We start from the raw sequence: 18,331 nt of genomic DNA, 5'->3' as shown, positions 1-18,331 counted from the left end.
TGGCTACAATAAAGACCCATACACCCTGGAATATTATATATTGACAATCAAAAGAATGAGGGTTGTAGTAGAAAATATATCCAGCCAAATTATAATATTGAATGGAAAAAACTGATATTCAGTGAACTGTCAGATTTACAAGATTTAGTCTCAAACCTGAACTCGATAAGAGCCAACATCAAAGACTAATTTTTTTTATTAGTTTGATTTTCAATAAATATTGATGTTTCAATATAATTTTCAAATTCCAAATTTACATGTTCCAAATTTTTCCCTCTTCCCCCCACTTCCCTAGATGGCAAGCAATTCAACATATATTAAAAAGACTAATGTCAAGACTCAAGGCAAAATGTTTTATACGTGGAAATGTAAACCACATGTGTAAGTAATCGAGTAGTCCAAAGGAAAGATTAGGGTAGAGTTGAGTATGTTAATTCTAAAAAGCAGAACTGTGGGAAAAAATAAAAATAACTACTATTTGAATGTGATACAAGATTAAGAATCAACACAAAGGGAATTGGATGGGGGAGGGAGTTGGTAGTTCTGAAATCCTACTCTTATCAGGAAAGGCTTTAAGAGGGAACAATACATACATACACACACACACACACACACACACACACAAAAGGATATGCCCTCTTAAATCTGCTGAGAAAGGGGGGAAAGTAAGGAGGGACGTAGAAGTGTGTACAGATTAATGGGAGTATAAAAAGATGAGATGTATGGATTACTGAATATGGGATAAAGAGGAAAGGAAAAAGTATGGGGAGAACATAAGGGAGGGATCCATAGTAGGGTGTAGAGGTGTTAAGTAATAGCTATGCAAATTAACATATATAAGTGAAGTAGAAGAGTTAGCAGGGATGGGAAATAAATACTAACAAAATAACAATGATAGTAGAATTTGTTAGAAAAAATTGGAGTAGTAATCATTTATCTCAAAGACAAACTAAAAAGATTCAGTTGAGAGAAATCTACATTATATGTCAGCCATATAAATACTGGTTTAGATCTATGTGTTATATGCATATATATATATATATATATGATTATATAGTATGTATTTAATCTATATGTGTATATATAGATATATAAATATGTATCTATATCTATATATAGATATGCTTAACTGTAGCCTGCTTGACAGAGATAGGGGCAAGGAAAGGGGAAGAAAAAAATAAAGTACATAGCAAGGAAAAAGAAAATCTACAAAGAAGCAAAGATGAACAGTTGGAACTATTATATGTGCTTTCTTGAAATGGAAATTTATTGTTCTATATTTTGAATTCTCCCATATGTTCTGCTGGACACATGGCAATGTTTTTTTTTTTTTCCTTTTTCTATTTTTTTTTTAATTTTGCTTTTAAGTTTCAAATAAATACATATTAAAAAATTCTGATAGCATTGTAGAGACACTTAAAACTTATCTACCATAGTATAATTTCAAATCAGTCTCATTCTTTTAGATACCAACTTAGAAATATGCAATAAACAATACAAAATAGCCATGCCCTTTAACTTAATTGCATTGTAAATAATATGCTCTGAAAGTATTCGGTTTGGAATTTTTTTTAAGAGTTAATCTGTTCAAAGATTTTCATAGGAACACTATTATTTTTTGGATATAGTTTACTGGAAATAATCTGTGATAAAATCCTGTGATAAAAGAATGGTTAAATAAATGGGGCTACCTTAATATAATGGAGTTTTCTAATGTAAGACCAGTGAGTTTGAGGAATGTAAAAAAAAGTCTTTATGAAATGATGCCAAGCTTAAAAAAAAGGCAACAATAACATTATATATGACTAAATAAGAGGAAAATTGAATGAGAATATATCTACTTAGAGAAAATAAGTAGAAAGTTATTAGTCTTTTATTATACTGAAACATGTCACAAAAAACATATAATTGTATTTATGTGTAACAATTTCTTAATTTTTAACAACATAATAAGTCATGAATACCTCAATGCTTAAGAACTGGAGGATGCTGATTTGCTTAAATTTTCTGTTTATCTTAGGTTTGCCAGAAAAACATTTCAACCCAGTTGTTCTAGACCTTTGTAAAAAGAATCGGAAATAGCAAATACAAGTACAAAACTAGACAATCTGATTTTTCTTGATTATTATTCATGGTCATTGTTACAAATTTAAGTGTAGAATATTAGGCTTTAAATATGTGCCAATTCTAGGATATATTTTTTAAAATCTTTGTTACAATTTTTAATAAATCCTTAATTATCACTTTGTCTTGTGATTTTGCTCTTTATTCCAAAAGCCCAAGAAAGGAGCCAGCGGGGAGAGTTGATTAAGATTTCTGGTTAGTTGTATTCTGAGCATAGGACAGGTTTCATTTATGTCCAATAATATCAAAACTAATACTTAAAATTTCTTTCCCCTTTCAAACTTCTAGGAAATCAACAAAATAAGAATTCTCAATCCAAAAACATTTATTAAGTGCCCCTGTCAGACACTCTCTGCTCAGTACTGCAGATACAAAGACAAAATGAATCAATCCATGCCCTCTGGGAGCTTACATTCTAATCTGGGGAAACAACATGTATACATATAAGTATATGTAAAGTAAATATACAACAGTGTAGAGAGTTCAGCGAGGAGCTGTGGATGACAGTTAAACTTCTGAATCACATAAAAGGAACAAGGAGTAAATGAATTTGAAAGAAACACTTTTGAAGCATTAATGGGTTTGTACCCCTATAAGTATATGGAATTGCATTCCCATCAATTAAGTACATAACGAAAGCCTAAGAATGCTGGTGGACCTAAAAAGGTAGAATTAGAATAATAATCTAATTACGGGCAATGTAGGGCAGGGTACTGTAGTCATGAGAATTGGGGACTAAGGAAAGAACAAGGGTCCTGCAGGTTCTGAGGAGGGTACACTCACATACTGAGTGAACAACCTCAGGCAGAAGGGGAAATAGCCTCCTAACTCTTCCTCTGACCTTGTGTATGGACCCTGAGGGGAACTGGAGGAAGTAGAAGCTAGCTAGGGAGATCAGCCTATCCTGGAAAGAAGAATCAGCTCATGGGAACAAGAGGCTGTTCCCTCACTAAACGATTTCTAGAGTCCTGGCCCCTGGGGCTACAAGAACCGCGAGCTTCGAGGGCTATCTTCCTCTGGCCTTTGGAGAATCACATTCAAGGATGCTTTCTGTAACTTTAGAGTGATCATCAAGGCATTAGAGCCAGGACAATATTTTTGTTCTGGAAAAAGCTTCCACAGGATAACCGGGCGGGGATTTATTATTGGGAAAGTACTTGAGATGTGTGGCCTAGTACAATTCTGTCAGTCTAGGGAGAATCTGGTGTTGTTCTACCTAGATTATGAGATCCCAATGGAACCACATGTTCCAGTTCATGAAGAATATTCTGTTCAGGAAAATATATGACAAGGTAAATCAATAAATATTGAGCTTACATCTTGTTCCATATTCCCCTATTTCTTAAATCAAGAAATCATCTTGAAAAATCATGATGCCATTTTTGGACTACTTTATTGCACCATTCATATATACAAATGTACATAAGTATATATGAGTACATAAATATATAATGTATCGCTGAGATAACCCCACTAGAAAAGTTTCTGGAGGATTGTTCAAAGTGTCAATTAAAATACTAGAAATGTGACAATCATATGACAGTTTAGAAAAATATTTTCAAATATTTTAGCCAGTACTTATTTCAGATTATATTTTAAATATACATTCATGTGATTTGATTTTTCTTATCAGTTGCCTTTAAGCAGCTTAATTAGCAGTTACACCGTTTAAGGTTATATCTGTCTCCTCTACCAACTGAAATGCCAGCTTGAAAAGTTTCCAAAAAGTGGAAATTTAAAATTAGATATTATAAAATTCCAAGATGCATTTCTACCACTGAGCTCAAAGACAATGAGATAAAAGAGCTTTGTATTTTAAATACAGAAAGCACCCTATGCCAAATTACAAATGCAAAACTTTCCAATACTACAAGAACAAGACTGTAATCCTGCTCTATGGTAGCTGATTAGATTCATTTTGGCTTGGCAAACATTTATTAAGCACTTCTTATTATCAGCATCTAGATACTGTGCTAAGTTTGGGGATACAAAGTCAACAACATTCCCTGTGCTCAAGGAGCTTACATTCTTCTGGTCAGTATCAGCTTCACCTGATTTAAAATTCACTTTTTGGGAGATGAAATAATTTCACTTTGAATTACAGAAAAGTCATTTATTTACTCAAATGAAAAGTGGGAAGAACTAAAGAATCTGAGGAAAATTAGATAACAAAGGTCTCTAAATCATTTCCAGAGGTGAAAGAAGCTATGATAAATACCTCTACCATAATACCAAACATAATCTAACTTCTTTGAAGGAGCAGTGAGATATTAAAGAGATACTCAATTACAAAGAAACAGCTTTATCCAATGAACAGCCAGTTATGAAACAGTATAATTTCTTGGAAATTTGCTGCCTACTCCAGATGATCCCAATGCTCTATTCTTCAGGGCCAGGCTTTATTAACAACCAGCAAATCTACACATTATATCAAATGGCTACAAGAGACCCCTTGGGGGCACCTGCTGCCTATAATAATAATAATGCTGAAAATTTTTTTTCAATGACATGGTCATTACAGTATCTATGTAAAATTTGCTTGAAAGCAAATTTGAGATAATTCATTAAAAACACAGGCATATACAAAGTTGTTAGAATGAAATGTCTTTGAAGTACATTTTTTGGGGGGAAGTTTATTTGCTTGTGTACTGGAACCTTGATATAAGCACCCTCTTCAAGTAATCCCTTCAATAAAACCAAAGCCATAGATGAAACTTTATTGCAAAGAATTACTTTGGACACTTCTATGGCAACCTCCTCTGATACATGATCCATTAAAAGATATCAAATTTACATACTATATATTATAGCAAGGCTCCAGTGCATAAGATAAGTATAAAATGATGCATCTTAAAATTCAAAACAGAATCTTAAAATGATATTCAATTATCTATTCAAAAGATATACACTCCATTTCAATTAGACAAGTCCTGTACTAAAAAAATCTAAATTGACTTCAAAGGAATTAAAATGATCTTCACTTTGCATATTATCATTAATGTAACACTGACTGTTAGGCATAAAACTTGGGTTATTTGAATTAGGATTGCCTGATGATTTAGATTCACTTACTGTACTGTTCTCTAGACAAGTAAAATCTACGGCATCAAACATATCTGCCTGTGGCACAAGGAGAGGAGGGCTGGTGCTGGAGCCCACCGCGGACACCCTGGCCGAAGACGTCAGATGCAGTGGCCGTCTGTAGTCTCTCGGGGTTAACACAGAGTTATACGATGAGCTCTCAAGGTTCATGCTCACAAACGGCGTCTCAGTCTCCATCATACTGTCACTGTTGGGCGTTGTAATATTCATGGGACGATTCGGCAACATACTGGTATTCACACTAAAAAGGTCAGCCTGGGCTAGGGACTGAGCTCCAATTCCATCTGTGCCATTGTTGAAAAGGCAAGGATCAGAAGTATCTAGGCTACTTGAAATATTAGCTGTTTCCAGGTATGACCGGCTATTCTGTGATCCAGAGGAAAGTGTCCCTGTTGGAAAACCATTTGGTGAATGTGTATTAATTGAGTTTATTGATGTAGGAAGAGTCATCGAAGGCCAGCTTGAAGAAGGATAAGTTCCCATTGAAGATAGAGTTGAAGCTGGATGTGACATTGTATTTGAACTCGACACAAAAGATGAAGGAAAGTAAGATGGGACTTGATGCATAGCTCCTGGAGTTCTTGACATTTCTGTTAGAGGTACAAATGTAAATTTTTTTTTAAAAAACAAGTCATTTTTATGAAAAAAGTATAAAAAATTAAAAGAATATTTTCAAAGAATCTTAACATTCAATTATAGATAAAAGAATTTATAACATATTATTTAAGTAATGTGGTTCACATACATCTATAGTTCATATACATCTTTGGGCACAAAATAGCCAAAATCCCTTTAGGTAAAACTATTCTACTATTCTTTGAATATAGCTGTTTACACTGAATTTAAGCAAATGTTTTTGTAAGAATATATTCTAAGTATTAAAGTGTAATCTCATTTAGGAAATTATGAAAATCTAGTTTTGAAGCCCCTGTGAGAAAATTGGGCATATTTCATATAAATATTTAAGTGGAACCACTGTGAATTCAAATCTAAATAACCAGAAATGTTTTACCAAAAGACAGCATCAAAAAGTAGATGAAGCATGACACCAATAAATTTCAATATGATATGTATTTTAAATTTGTGGGGAAACATCAAATGAACAATTTTTTCTACATCAAGAATGATGTAACAATATTTAAAGCACACTGGTCTTTCTGATTTCCACATCTGTACAAAAGATCAACTACCTTTTTTGATTATTTTTGATGATGATAAATTACCTTTTTTGATGATTCTCATTTCTCCAGTTGATCGGGGAGGACCAGCTTTTGATCTTTCTGGAAAGCTAACTATAATTTTAAAAACTTCAGTTAGTATAATTTTGTAATTTACATTTTAAAATCAGATGATTTTAAAATATAAGTTAGAAAAAACCTGTCATTTTGTGGCCCTTTTCAACAGTAAGGTGATTCAGGCCAGTTTCAATGGTCTTGTGACGGAGAGAGCCATCTGTACCCAGAGAGAGGATTGTGGGGACTAAATGTGAATCACAACATAACTTTTTTTTGTTGTTCTTTGCTAGCATTTTGTATTTTTCTCATTTCCCCTCTTTTTGATCTGATTTCTCTTGTGCAGCATAATATTTGTGAAAATATATATAGAAAAACTGCACATATTTAATAGATATTGGATTACTTGCCATTTAAGGGAGAGGGATAAAGGGGAAAGAAGAAAAAAACATTCAGAATACATGCTGAATGTTGAAAACTATGTATCTATATGTTTTGAAAATAAAAAGGTCTTAAATTTTTAAAAAGGAAAAGAAAAATCTGTCATTTGATTTTGAAAATTTGGTTAAGTGATTAAAAGTAAAAAAAAAAAAAAAAAAAGAAAAGAAAAAAAAAAGCCTTACCTTGGAGCAGCTTCTGGAGATCTAAAGTTGTTTTTTGTTTCTTTGATTTATTACCATATGGATCTGATTGGGTAAGGAAGGAGGGGAATGCATTAATCATACAATTATGTTTCTACTCTTTTAAAAATAAATGTGGTGCTTTAATCCCAAATATGTAGAAAGTATGCTTTAAATCAGTGCACATAGGAAAGCAGGAAGAAAAAGAGAACAAGCATTTATTAAGCATCTATTTACTATATGTCAAGCACTGTGCTAAGCACTCTTTAAATATCTCATTGGATTCTCACAATAATCCCATAAAGTTGGTTTTATCAATATTCCCATTTTACAACTGAGGAAACTGAGGTGGACAGAGGTTAAATAATCTGCACAGCTAGTAAGTGTCTGAGGCTGGATTTGAACTTGGGTTTTCCTGACTCCAGGTCCAGCACTCTAGCTATTGCACACCTAGCTGCCTAGGAGTGATTTCAATAACTACTGATGCATTAGTTCAGTGTCAACATAAGATTTTTCTCTTAATTGTAAAAAGTATTCATTTCTTCTGTAGGATCTGGGGGGGAGGGAAGAAAGATTTAAAAGTTGGTATTGGAAAAAATTCATATACAACATTCTAAAATTTATAGTTTGTTAAAATCACAAATAAGTTGATAATTTGAATCCTAATATAACCACCAAAAGGCTCTTTCTTCATACATACATACAGAAGAATTTCTATCAAGTTGATCCTGACTTACTTTTACTTGTTTAAAAAGGTTTAAAGTAAGTATTGTTAAGAAGATAGCATGAATTAGTTCCCAAAACATCTGCAGCTTTTAAATAAAACTGTTAGGTTTTGAATCTATAAAACTTAACAAATTATCTTAATTCAAAATGATTGTTTAAAAATTGAACTTAGATAAAAATACAAGGTTTCACCTTCCATCTAGGGGAAGGAGTCAGGGGAAGGAGAGGAAAAATTGGAACAGAAGGTTTTGCAAGGGTCAGTGCTGAAAAATTACCCATGCATATGTCTTGTGAATAAAAAGCTAAAAAAAATTACTGAAGATCCTCAAAGAACTTTTGTTTATGTTGCATATATTTATTAAAAATGAAAAAATCTTAAAAAAATAAAAATAGAAGGTTTCTTTTTCACATAAGAAAGTAGTGCTTTTCTCATGTTTATATATAATCTTTATAAATAAATTTATAAATAAATGGGTAGGGGGCAGCTAGTTGGTGCAGTGGATAGAGCACCATCCCTTAAGTCAGAAAGACCTGAGTTCAAATCTGGTCTCAGACACACTTCCTAACTTGTGTGACCTTGGGCAAATCACTTAACCTCAGTAGCCTCAGAAATAAACAAACAAACAAACAAATAAATGAGTAAGATAGAAATTTAATCAGTGCAAAGGAAAAATAAGTACTAGATACTTTTAGTAATGATTAATTCATAAATGTATATAAACAAAGAAACTCAAGTTAAGAAAAGATATTTTATCAAGTATTTAAAATGTTTATACTTATTAGAATTCTTTTCCCAAAGTTAATTTTAAAAGAATTTAGGATTAATGAGCTAATTAATAAAGAATTATTAAATGTCCATTATTCAATTAATGAGGACAAAGAATCATAAAAAACACTACACATGTGGCAGCAAATAACTGCTACTAATTTGATGAATGTTCATTTCAAAAAAGTAAAAAAGAATTTACAGTGATTTTGTTTGCTTTCACAAGGTTAGTGGGAGGACCACAGACTCCTATATTTAGAGCAAGAAGGAACCTCAGAGCTCATGCGATTCAATCTCCTCATTTTACAAATAAGCTCTCTGAAGTTGAAGGGACTTGCCCACAGTGGGCACAAGGTGTTGGAACTGGAATCTGAGTTCATATTTTCTGACTTCCAAAATCAATTGCTTTTTCCACTACACTAAGAAAATAACACAGTGTACTTAAAAGTGTTTTTTAAAATAAGGTATGATTCTATATCCAAACACATAATATGCATAAATGTGATCTGTAGTCAGTTAAATGTATTATGTATCCATGTATATACACACATATAAAAAATTAGTAGTTTAATTTTCTAATTGTAAAAAAAAAAAGAAAATGCAAAAATTTGCTTTACATCTGATAAATTCATCTTAAGTAAAAATGAAAGCCATAGATTATTTTCAGTAAAACCCTTTTTAGTACCTTCTTAGGTCATGGAAAAGAGGAGTTGGGAATTAGGACCTATCTACCTGGCTCAAAGCCTTTCCCAATGACATAGATCTGAATCCCATTTGACACACCAGGGATATGACCGAGCACAAGCGATGGAGAATTCTTTATATGTAATTAATGTGGGAAAGGCTGCATCTGGAGGACAAACTTTACTAGATATCAAAAAATTCATACTGGAGAAAAACCCTTTCCATGTCATAAATGGGAAAAAACTTACTCAAAGGCCAACCTTTTGACCTTCATGCCTGTCAGAGATCTCACACTAGTGAGAAATCCCTTAAATCTGATCACTATAGGAAAACTTGTATCGAAAATTAAGCACTCCAAAGCCATCAGGAAACTCAGACTGACACAAGCCCTTTGCTAATTATGAATGTGGGGAAGCAGCATGGAGCAGTGGGGCAGAGGCCCTGTTTCCCTCTCTTATCTCTGTGATCTTCCACAAGTCCCTTAAGTTACCGGGATGGGGGAGAAGGTTGGACATGATGTCTCTAAAGTCCCTTCAAACTCTAAATCCTTACTCCTCAGACCTCTTTGAGCTTCATTTCTCTATCTGTAAAATGGAGATCATCATGTGAGTCTGTAATGCTAACCTCACAGGATTGTTTTTAGGTTCCAAGCAAATGATGCACTTCAAGTACTCTGCAAATCTTAAAGCTCTTTAAATCTCAGTTCTTAATAACCCTAAACTACAGAATCTCATCCACTTCCTGTTTCTTAAGCCTGTCCTGTACTTTACTGGCCCTAGGCCTTAGCCTAGGGCTTCTCCCACCCTGGACTCCCCCCTAGCACAGCATGATGTCCAGCTCAAATTCCACTCCTTCCATGGAAGTTTCCCCACTTCTAACTCCTCCTCATTCTGGACCAGACCGCTTTCTCTCTAAGAACTCTGTACCTCTCCTATGCTCTGCTCTGTCTATTTGCTGTTCTTTGGGTCTACGACTACTCTTCCTACCACAAATTGGAAGCTCCAATAAAAACAAGGTGCATTTTTTGTTTTATATATGCCTCATAGCAAATAAGAGTGCAGTGGCCTTATAATGTAATATTTATAATATGTAGTGGTCACACAGTTCTTGAATGAATGATAATTTGCAAAGGAAAACAAATTAAAATAGAGGGAGTACTTCCAAACTCAGATTTCAATCAAAATCATAAGCAAAACTATCTTTTAGGTGATAAAACTTTTCCTGTGGCAAAACAGTACCTTTTTCATCTGGCAGATATCGAAAGTCCATGGATTCACTAACTTCCTGGTCCGAAGGTCTTCGGAGCTGCATTTTTACTGTTATGGGTTCAGTTATTTCTTTGTAAAATGGTGGTGTTCTGAATACAATGGCTACCTGCCGATGTACATCTGCTTGTGAAAAGCTACCTTTAGCTTCCCACTCATTCAACGCAAATCGAACTTCTATGTCATCTAGAAAATAAGCAGCAGAAATATTTAACAGCAGAAGATTAAAAATGTAAAATATGTATATTCACAGTGGAAAGAACGCAAATAGAAGTACCTTTCTGAACTTTGTCACAGAGTAGGAATATTTCATCCCCTCCTTTGACACTTCCACAATTCTTGTTTACCCGACAGATCCTTAATTCTGCAGTATTAGGTGCTCCTAAAGAGAAATGGAGAAAAAACTGAATGTATATTTCCACAAAATCTACATTTCAAGATTAAAGCTGTAATAATCATTATGATGACAGCTAATATTTATATCACATATGTTTGTGCAGCCCTTTTCATAGTGGCTACAAACTGGAAATTGAATGGATGCTCATCGAGTGGAGATTGGCTGAGTATATTATTAGGGTATATGAATGTATTGGAATATTATTATTTTGTAAGAAATGATCAGCAAGATGAATATAGAGAGGCTTGGAGAGACTTACATGAACTGATGCTGAGTGAAATGAACAGAACCAGATCATTATACACTTGAACAAGAAGACCATATGTGGATCAATTCTAATGGAAGTAGCTATCTTCGGCAATGAGAGGATCCAATTCAGTTCCAATTGATCAATGATAAACAGAATCAGCTACACCCAGAGAAAGAACACTGGGAAATGAATGTGGACTGCTCACATTTTTGTTTTTCTTCCTAGATTATTTTTACCTTCTTTCTAAATCTGATTTTTCTTGTGCAACAAGAGAACTGTATAAATATGTACACATATATTGTATTTAAGATATACTTTAACATGTTTAACATGTATGAGACTGCCTGTCATCTAGGGGAGGGAGTGGAGGGAAAGAAAGGAAAAGTTGGAAACAGAAGTGTTTGCAAGGGTCAATGTTGAAAATACATATGTGTGGACATATGTTCTAACAATAAAAAGCTATGATAAAAAATATATATATCACACTATGTGCCAAGCATTATGCTAGGTGCTTCCTAATCATTTCATGTGATCCTCACAACAACCCTGAGAGGCAGGTGCCATTACTATCCTACAGATAAGGGTTCCACAGACATGAAGAGACAAGCCAGAGTCACCCAGCCAGCATGCAATGGAGGCTGGATTCGAATTTGGGTTTACTGGACTCAAAGCCCTACACTCTCCACACATACTACCCAGAGACTGGTGACTTGAACATCAGAGCAGAATCACACCTTTTAAACAATAATAAGGCATTAAAGATCACATCTGCCTCTGCTAGCTTCGGGACACTCCCTGAGACTGCCAGGGCCCCCAAAATCCCACAGCACCCTCCTAGCTGGCCCCCTGGCTCTCCTCCTTCTAGCTGCTGCAACACCACCTGAGCTGCCCTCAGGATAAAATGATCCACTGAAATCCCATCTTTTCCTGTGCCCTGTCTCAGTTTCTGATCCTCAGCACCTTGCTGATCTCAGCTCCCCAGGGCTGCCTCTCCCATGTGATTGCAGGGAGGAATAAGAAGCTCTTCTCTTACAAAGGGCTCAAACTTTCCAGAGAACTCTCCATTTTCCACCAGTGGTTCTGCTTAATTTCTGACACAAGCATCATGCCCTGGCCCCAGTCCCCACTTCCCTTTCTGCTTCCTCTTGTGTAGTCTTCCTCTTGCAGGGTACAACGGTCATTCTTTTTATCACTTTGTATCCCTAGAACTGAACATATTATGCCTGACACAGAGGATTCAATTCAAAAAAGTTTAATGAATTGAACTGAAAATGACCATAACTGACATTTCTGTTACACTTTTAAAATTTTACAAAATTCTTTATGATGAGGTCCTGGGTCACTGGTGGGGTTGGCCCTGATAGGGATGAGCTCCATCTTACAGGCCCATCCCCTGTGAGGTTATGGGTAATCCTACTTTCCTGTATCAAATGAGAAAGCCAAGTGATGATGTCAGACCCTAACATCCCCATGGATCCTCCCATCTTTGATGAGCCCCTCTGAAGTTAAACCTTCCATGGTGTTCTGCCTCACAGTGTCTTTTTCTTTCTAGCTAACTCTTAGAGTGCTAAACTCCTCCATGGAGTTAGTCTTCCAGTAAGGACATACTCCCACCTCAAGGAGTATTCCCTTTCTTTCAGTTAATTGTGCATTCCACTGGGGAACTTGTCCTTTCCACTGTGAACTGTTAAAACTCCAACACTATTTCAAATTTACCATACCTGATGTCTATTGTATCTCTTCATTTTTGTCTGCAACCTCTTCTCATATATAAACCTACCTTTTCCAAAGAGAATGGCTATTGTGAATTCATCACATGACCAAAACCCAAACTTAAGTGCCAATTGCTCTCCCCAATTTCATCATTTGGTGCTGTACTTCAATCATATAACTTTACATATATTATCTCAATTGTTCTTTGCAACAATCCTATAAAACAGGCACTACTGGTAATTTTTCTTTTTTTTTCTTAAATAATTATAACTTTTTATTGACAGAGCCCATGCCTGGGTAATTTTTTTTACAACATTATCCCTTGCACTCACTTCTGTTCTGACTTTTCCCCTCCCTCCCTTTACCCCTTCCTCTAGATGGCAAACAGTCCTATACATGTTAAATATGTCACAGTATATCCTAGATCAATATATGTGTGCAGAACCGAACAGTTTTCTTGTGGCACAGGAAGAATTGGATTCAGAAGGCAGAAATAACCCCAGAAGAAAAACCAAAATGCAAACAGTTTACATTCATTTCCCAGTGTTCTTTCTTTGGGTGTAGCTGCTTCTGTCCATCCTTGATCAATTGAAACTGAGTTAGATCTTCTCTTTGTTAAAGAAATCCACTTCCATCAGAATACATTCTCATACAGTATTGCTGTTGAAGTACATGATGATCTCTTGGTTCTGCTCATTTCACTCAGCATCAGTTCATATAAATCTTTCCAAGCCTCTCTGTATTCATCCTGCTGGTCATTTCTTACAGAACAATATTATTCCATAACATTCACATACCATAACTTATTCAGCCATTCTCCAATTGATGAGCATCTACTCACTTTCCAGTTTCTGGCCACTATAAAGAGGGCTGCCACAAACATTTTGGCACATACAGGTCCCTTTCCCTTCTTTAAGATCTCTTTGGGATATAACCCCAGTAGTAACACTGCTGGATCAAAGGGTATGCATGGTTTGACAATTTTTTGAGCATAGTTCCAAATTGCTCTCCAGAATGGCTGGATTTGTTCATGATTCCACCAACAATATATCATTGTCCCCATTTTCCCGCATCCTCTCCGACAATTGTCATTATCTTTTACTGTCTTCTTAGCCAATCTGAGAGGTGTGTAGTGGTATCTCACAGTTGTCTTAATTTGCATTTCTCTGATCAATAATAATTTGGAACACCTTTGAGTAAACTAAGTTTCAAAGAAATTAAGTGACTTGTCCAGTCACACAGATAATTGTCAGAAACTGATTCAAACCTGTGTCTTGTCTACCACCTGGCTGACTCTTTCCCCAGAATACTACCTTCTGCTAAATACTATACATACAATTCCACGATTTGAAAACCTTCAATGTCTCCTCAGTGCCTTCCCAATAAAAGACCTTTTAGTCAATCTAGTTTACTTACTGTTTTTTCAAAATACCCATGATACTTTCCTGCTTTTGCTTATTCTATTTCTTTTACTGGGAATGCCGTCTTCTGACTCTCCAACCCAGAAATTCTACTCTCCTCTGATGTCTGAAGAGATCCCTCTTTGTTCTGTGCTCTTATAGAATTGACCCCTCCCTGTAAGTACATCTACCCTATCCGTCTGTAAGTTCCCAGAGCCTGTGTCTTTCACAATTTGAGGTGGTGGAGTTGGCAAATATATTGTTGGTTTAGTCTTGTTTATACTTGCATAACCATTATAAGTATTCAAATATTCAAACAATAACAATAAAGTACAAATCAAAAGCCTTGAAACCACAAAACCACACAAAAAATTGTAAACTACTTTGTGTGTGCTGCTGCTTTCTGACTGTTTAAAGGAAACAAAAGCTGAGCATATTAACTTTTAAAAGATAGTAATCAAGTTATCCATTGTATTTCACATGAATTATGCTTCTGTTTAATGTCAGAGAACACATTCTATTACATTTTTTCATTCTGCAATTCTTCTATATTTCTTCTTCAGATCCATCATTTATTATAACACAATGATATATTTATAAACCATAATTCTTTCAACCATTCCCCAATAGCTGGATGTAGAGTTAGCTTCTAGGTTTTTCCAAGTTGTTACTAATAGTGACAATGCTCCTACTTATCTTCTCATTAAATTTTGTATCAGTTCTAGTACCTTGCGCAATAAACTTTGTTACTTAATAAACATTAACTGAATCAAAGACTATTGATTATATGAATGAATGGATGAATGAATAAATTTATTAAATATTTAACAGTGATTATGATTTTAAAAGTTTATTAACAGCTAGAGAAGACACAGGCCCAAGTCTTATTTATATTACTGGTCTCATAGTCATATATAGAGTGAAATATATGTAATAACTTTCAATACAAGTATGTTAATATTTCACAATCTTTCACTAGGAGAAACTTAAAAAACAAGAAATAAAATGATATTGAAAGAGATGGCAATATCCTAGTAAAACATCAATTCCTCATCTATTCTGAACAGAAAATATGGACAGACTAAAGGTCCAAGCCACCATAAATTACAACTGAAGAAAATAAACACTTATCTAACATGAAATAATGTTCAGGAAAAGAAGCAAACAGCACAATTTAGAAGAAATGTATAATTTATTACTTATACTGTTACCATAAATCTTAACAGTTAATCTGGCTTTAGAGGAAAACAGGTAGCAAATTAATGAGTAATCTATTTTATATATGTGTGTGTGTATATGAATATATATATATATATATATATATATATATATATATATATATACACATATATATGTATATTCAGTGCAGGAATTCCCTTTATAGCATCTCAAATGGAAGCATCTCTACTTAGTTATATCTAGTTCCAACTCTTCATGATCCCTTATGGGGTTTTCATGGCAAATATTCTGTAGTGATTTGCCATTTCCTTCTGCTCATTTTATAGACGTGGAAACTGAGGCAAACAAGGTCAAAGGATTTGCCCAAGATCACACAGCTAGTAGGTGTACGAAGATTTATTGAGTTCATTATTTTATCAGGCATCCCATTTCATTTTAAAACCACTAATTCTTTTGACATTACTCTTTATTGGTGAATTGCAATCTGCCTTGTGACTTCTATCAACCAGTCCTATTTGATCTGATCTGACTACATTATCATATGTTAAGAGGTAGAAGGGACATGGAGACAACTGAGTCAAACCCTCATTTTACAGATAAAGGAAGCTAAGGTCCAAAGAGGTTAAATGCCCAAGGACACAACAGCTAACAAGGAGAAATCATAATGTAAGTTCAGATCCTGACCCCAAACTTAGTGCCTTTTCTACAATACTCTAAAATGGCAACAAAGTCTTTCTTATTAGTCAGACTATCAGTAAAACAAGTTAAGAATTTATCAGATGTCCTGCTGCTTAGTGTGAGGTTTTTCTGTAAAGTTCCAGAGTTTGAAGTCTCCCATATCTTATCTTTGTCCATTTTGTAATGAAGGTTCAGAAAATATCAAGCATTCCTTCCATCCAAGTAAGCAGCCTGAAGTATACTCCCACAAACATTACTTTTATTATCTTCTCCTTTCACTTTGATATTTCAATGGATTTATGATTTGAATGTGGACAGTCCCCCCACCAATGTACTACAGCATCTATGCCTTCATTATTGGTAAGAGTCATATCTTTTCCTAAAATTCCCAATAGACTCCCAACACTCAAGAGGTTTTCCTATTGTTTTTAAGCATTTGTGTGGGCACACAGTACAGTGGTCAAACTGCCCATCTATTAACCCCTTCTTGTTACATAATCAGTACTCCTTCTCTGGACATTCATGTCTTTGATGGTGCTTTCATACCCTTTTTAAAATACAAATAAGGGATATGATGTAGCCTATTAACACCAACTATGTGTCTTTTTCCATTGCCCTTCAGGCCATCTGTGACTTCAGTTTTCTGAGACTGTGGTTTTATGCCTTCATACAAAATCAATAGGAAAAATACACGTGTTAAAAAAGGGGGGAGGTCACTTCTAGTGGTTAGCAGCTCCCCTAATTCAATCCACTCTGATGTCCACTTCCTATTCACTTCTGGACCCATGTTTAATTACATGGCACAATGTGGACAATAAGCAGTGCACCAGAGGAGTTAGCTGGCCTGGGGGACAGGAATACAGTGATTCAAGGCCCATCTCTGACATATACTGAGTGAGGGATCATGAGCAGGTCACAAGGTCCCCAGTAACCCCCTCAGGCCCTACTTTGTAGAACATGTGCAGATCAGCACAGATGGAGGAAGCTCCTCCTCAGGAACTCCCTATACTTAAGTATATACTTAAAAGCACACCTCTCCTTACCAAGAAATGAAGACAATATGTATTTTCAAAACCATTCTATTTTTCAAATAAGGTATACAAAATACTTTTTCACAACCACCGTAGGGAGTGTACAAAGAAGAATTCAAGCCCAATTCTTCTGAGTGCTGTTGACACAGTTTACCAAGATTTGGGGAAAGCATTTGACAAAGTCTCTTCTCTTAACCTTGTATGTGGGTGTGATGGAGCTACAGGGGCCAGATTGATGGCTACGACACTGTCTGATTGGACCCAAAGAAGAGAAACCGGTAGAGCGGCTGCTTCTTGAGAGAGCTATTTGACATGAGCTTGCTGAATTGCTTAGGACTGAGGAGGACAGTTTTGGGACCACTCCTGGGTCAGAACATACCTTTGGAATTAAGCTCAATAAGAAACTGACCAGATGAAAGCAACAAGGTGGAGGACCACAAGGTCATACCACAAGATCAGTGGAAGGAACTTTAACCCAGGGATCTTTAACCTAGACAAGAGAGTTTTTGAGGGGCATGATCACCACCAAATACATGGTGGGCTGTCATATAGAAAAGGAACCAGACTTGTTCTACATGTCTCCAGAGAGCAGAATTAAAACAAAAGGGTAAAAATTACATATTTTGGCTTGATATAAGGAAGTTTAATTAATAATCTTAATGATTAGAAACACTTGGAAAGAACTATTATGCAAACAGGCTGTTACCCCTTTGCCTTTATTACTGCCTGTTTTCTATTATATAAAATACAAATTTGTATTTCATATAATACAAATACATTAGTCATACCTACCTGATAGTGCCTTTTTAGGTATCTAGTGGAAGCCATATTTTCACAACTTGCAGGGCCAGATTCAGTTTCTACCACTTAAATACATAATTTGCATCAATGAATAAATCTGGGTTCCTTAAAGATAATTGTTCTGAAGTTTCTAGTAGCAATAACATAAACTGTTCTCATAAATGTCTCAATTTCTAGTAACAAATATGCATAGCTCCAGTTATTTGTTCAAAGCTCCTTTGCTGACATTATCTATTGAATTCTCAATCAAGTGTGTGTTTTTTTGTTTGTTAAACTATGCTTTTACTAGATGCTTGTGTATCTGCACATTACAAAGAATGAAATATCTATTTAAAAGGAGCTTGTACTCTAGAAGGGATACAA

At 35.0% G+C, this 18,331-nt stretch overlaps 1 protein-coding gene across 1 annotated transcript in view; it reads right to left on the bottom strand.

The window, feature by feature from the left end:
• Positions 1 to 1,578: 1,578 nt before the first annotated feature.
• The window catches only part of REL (REL proto-oncogene, NF-kB subunit), a 56,900-nt gene continuing 40,147 nt past the window's right edge, over positions 1,579 to 18,331 (bottom strand). Inside the window, exons 6-10 of the mRNA XM_031950518.1 lie at positions 10,797 to 10,901; positions 10,493 to 10,705; positions 7,082 to 7,144; positions 6,450 to 6,518; positions 1,579 to 5,816 (exon numbers count right to left, since the gene is read on the bottom strand). Coding sequence (XP_031806378.1) covers positions 5,044 to 5,816; positions 6,450 to 6,518; positions 7,082 to 7,144; positions 10,493 to 10,705; positions 10,797 to 10,901 — 1,223 coding nt within the window. The 3' untranslated portion in view covers positions 1,579 to 5,043. The remainder of the gene's footprint in view (positions 5,817 to 6,449; positions 6,519 to 7,081; positions 7,145 to 10,492; positions 10,706 to 10,796; positions 10,902 to 18,331) is intronic.

The sequence above is a fragment of the Sarcophilus harrisii genome, chromosome 2, assembly GCF_902635505.1.
Source record: "Sarcophilus harrisii chromosome 2, mSarHar1.11, whole genome shotgun sequence".
In the NCBI taxonomy this organism is placed as follows: domain Eukaryota; kingdom Metazoa; phylum Chordata; class Mammalia; order Dasyuromorphia; family Dasyuridae; genus Sarcophilus; species Sarcophilus harrisii.
The sequence above is the reverse complement of the archived record's forward strand: the minus strand, read 5'-3'. Positions and strand labels throughout refer to the sequence as shown.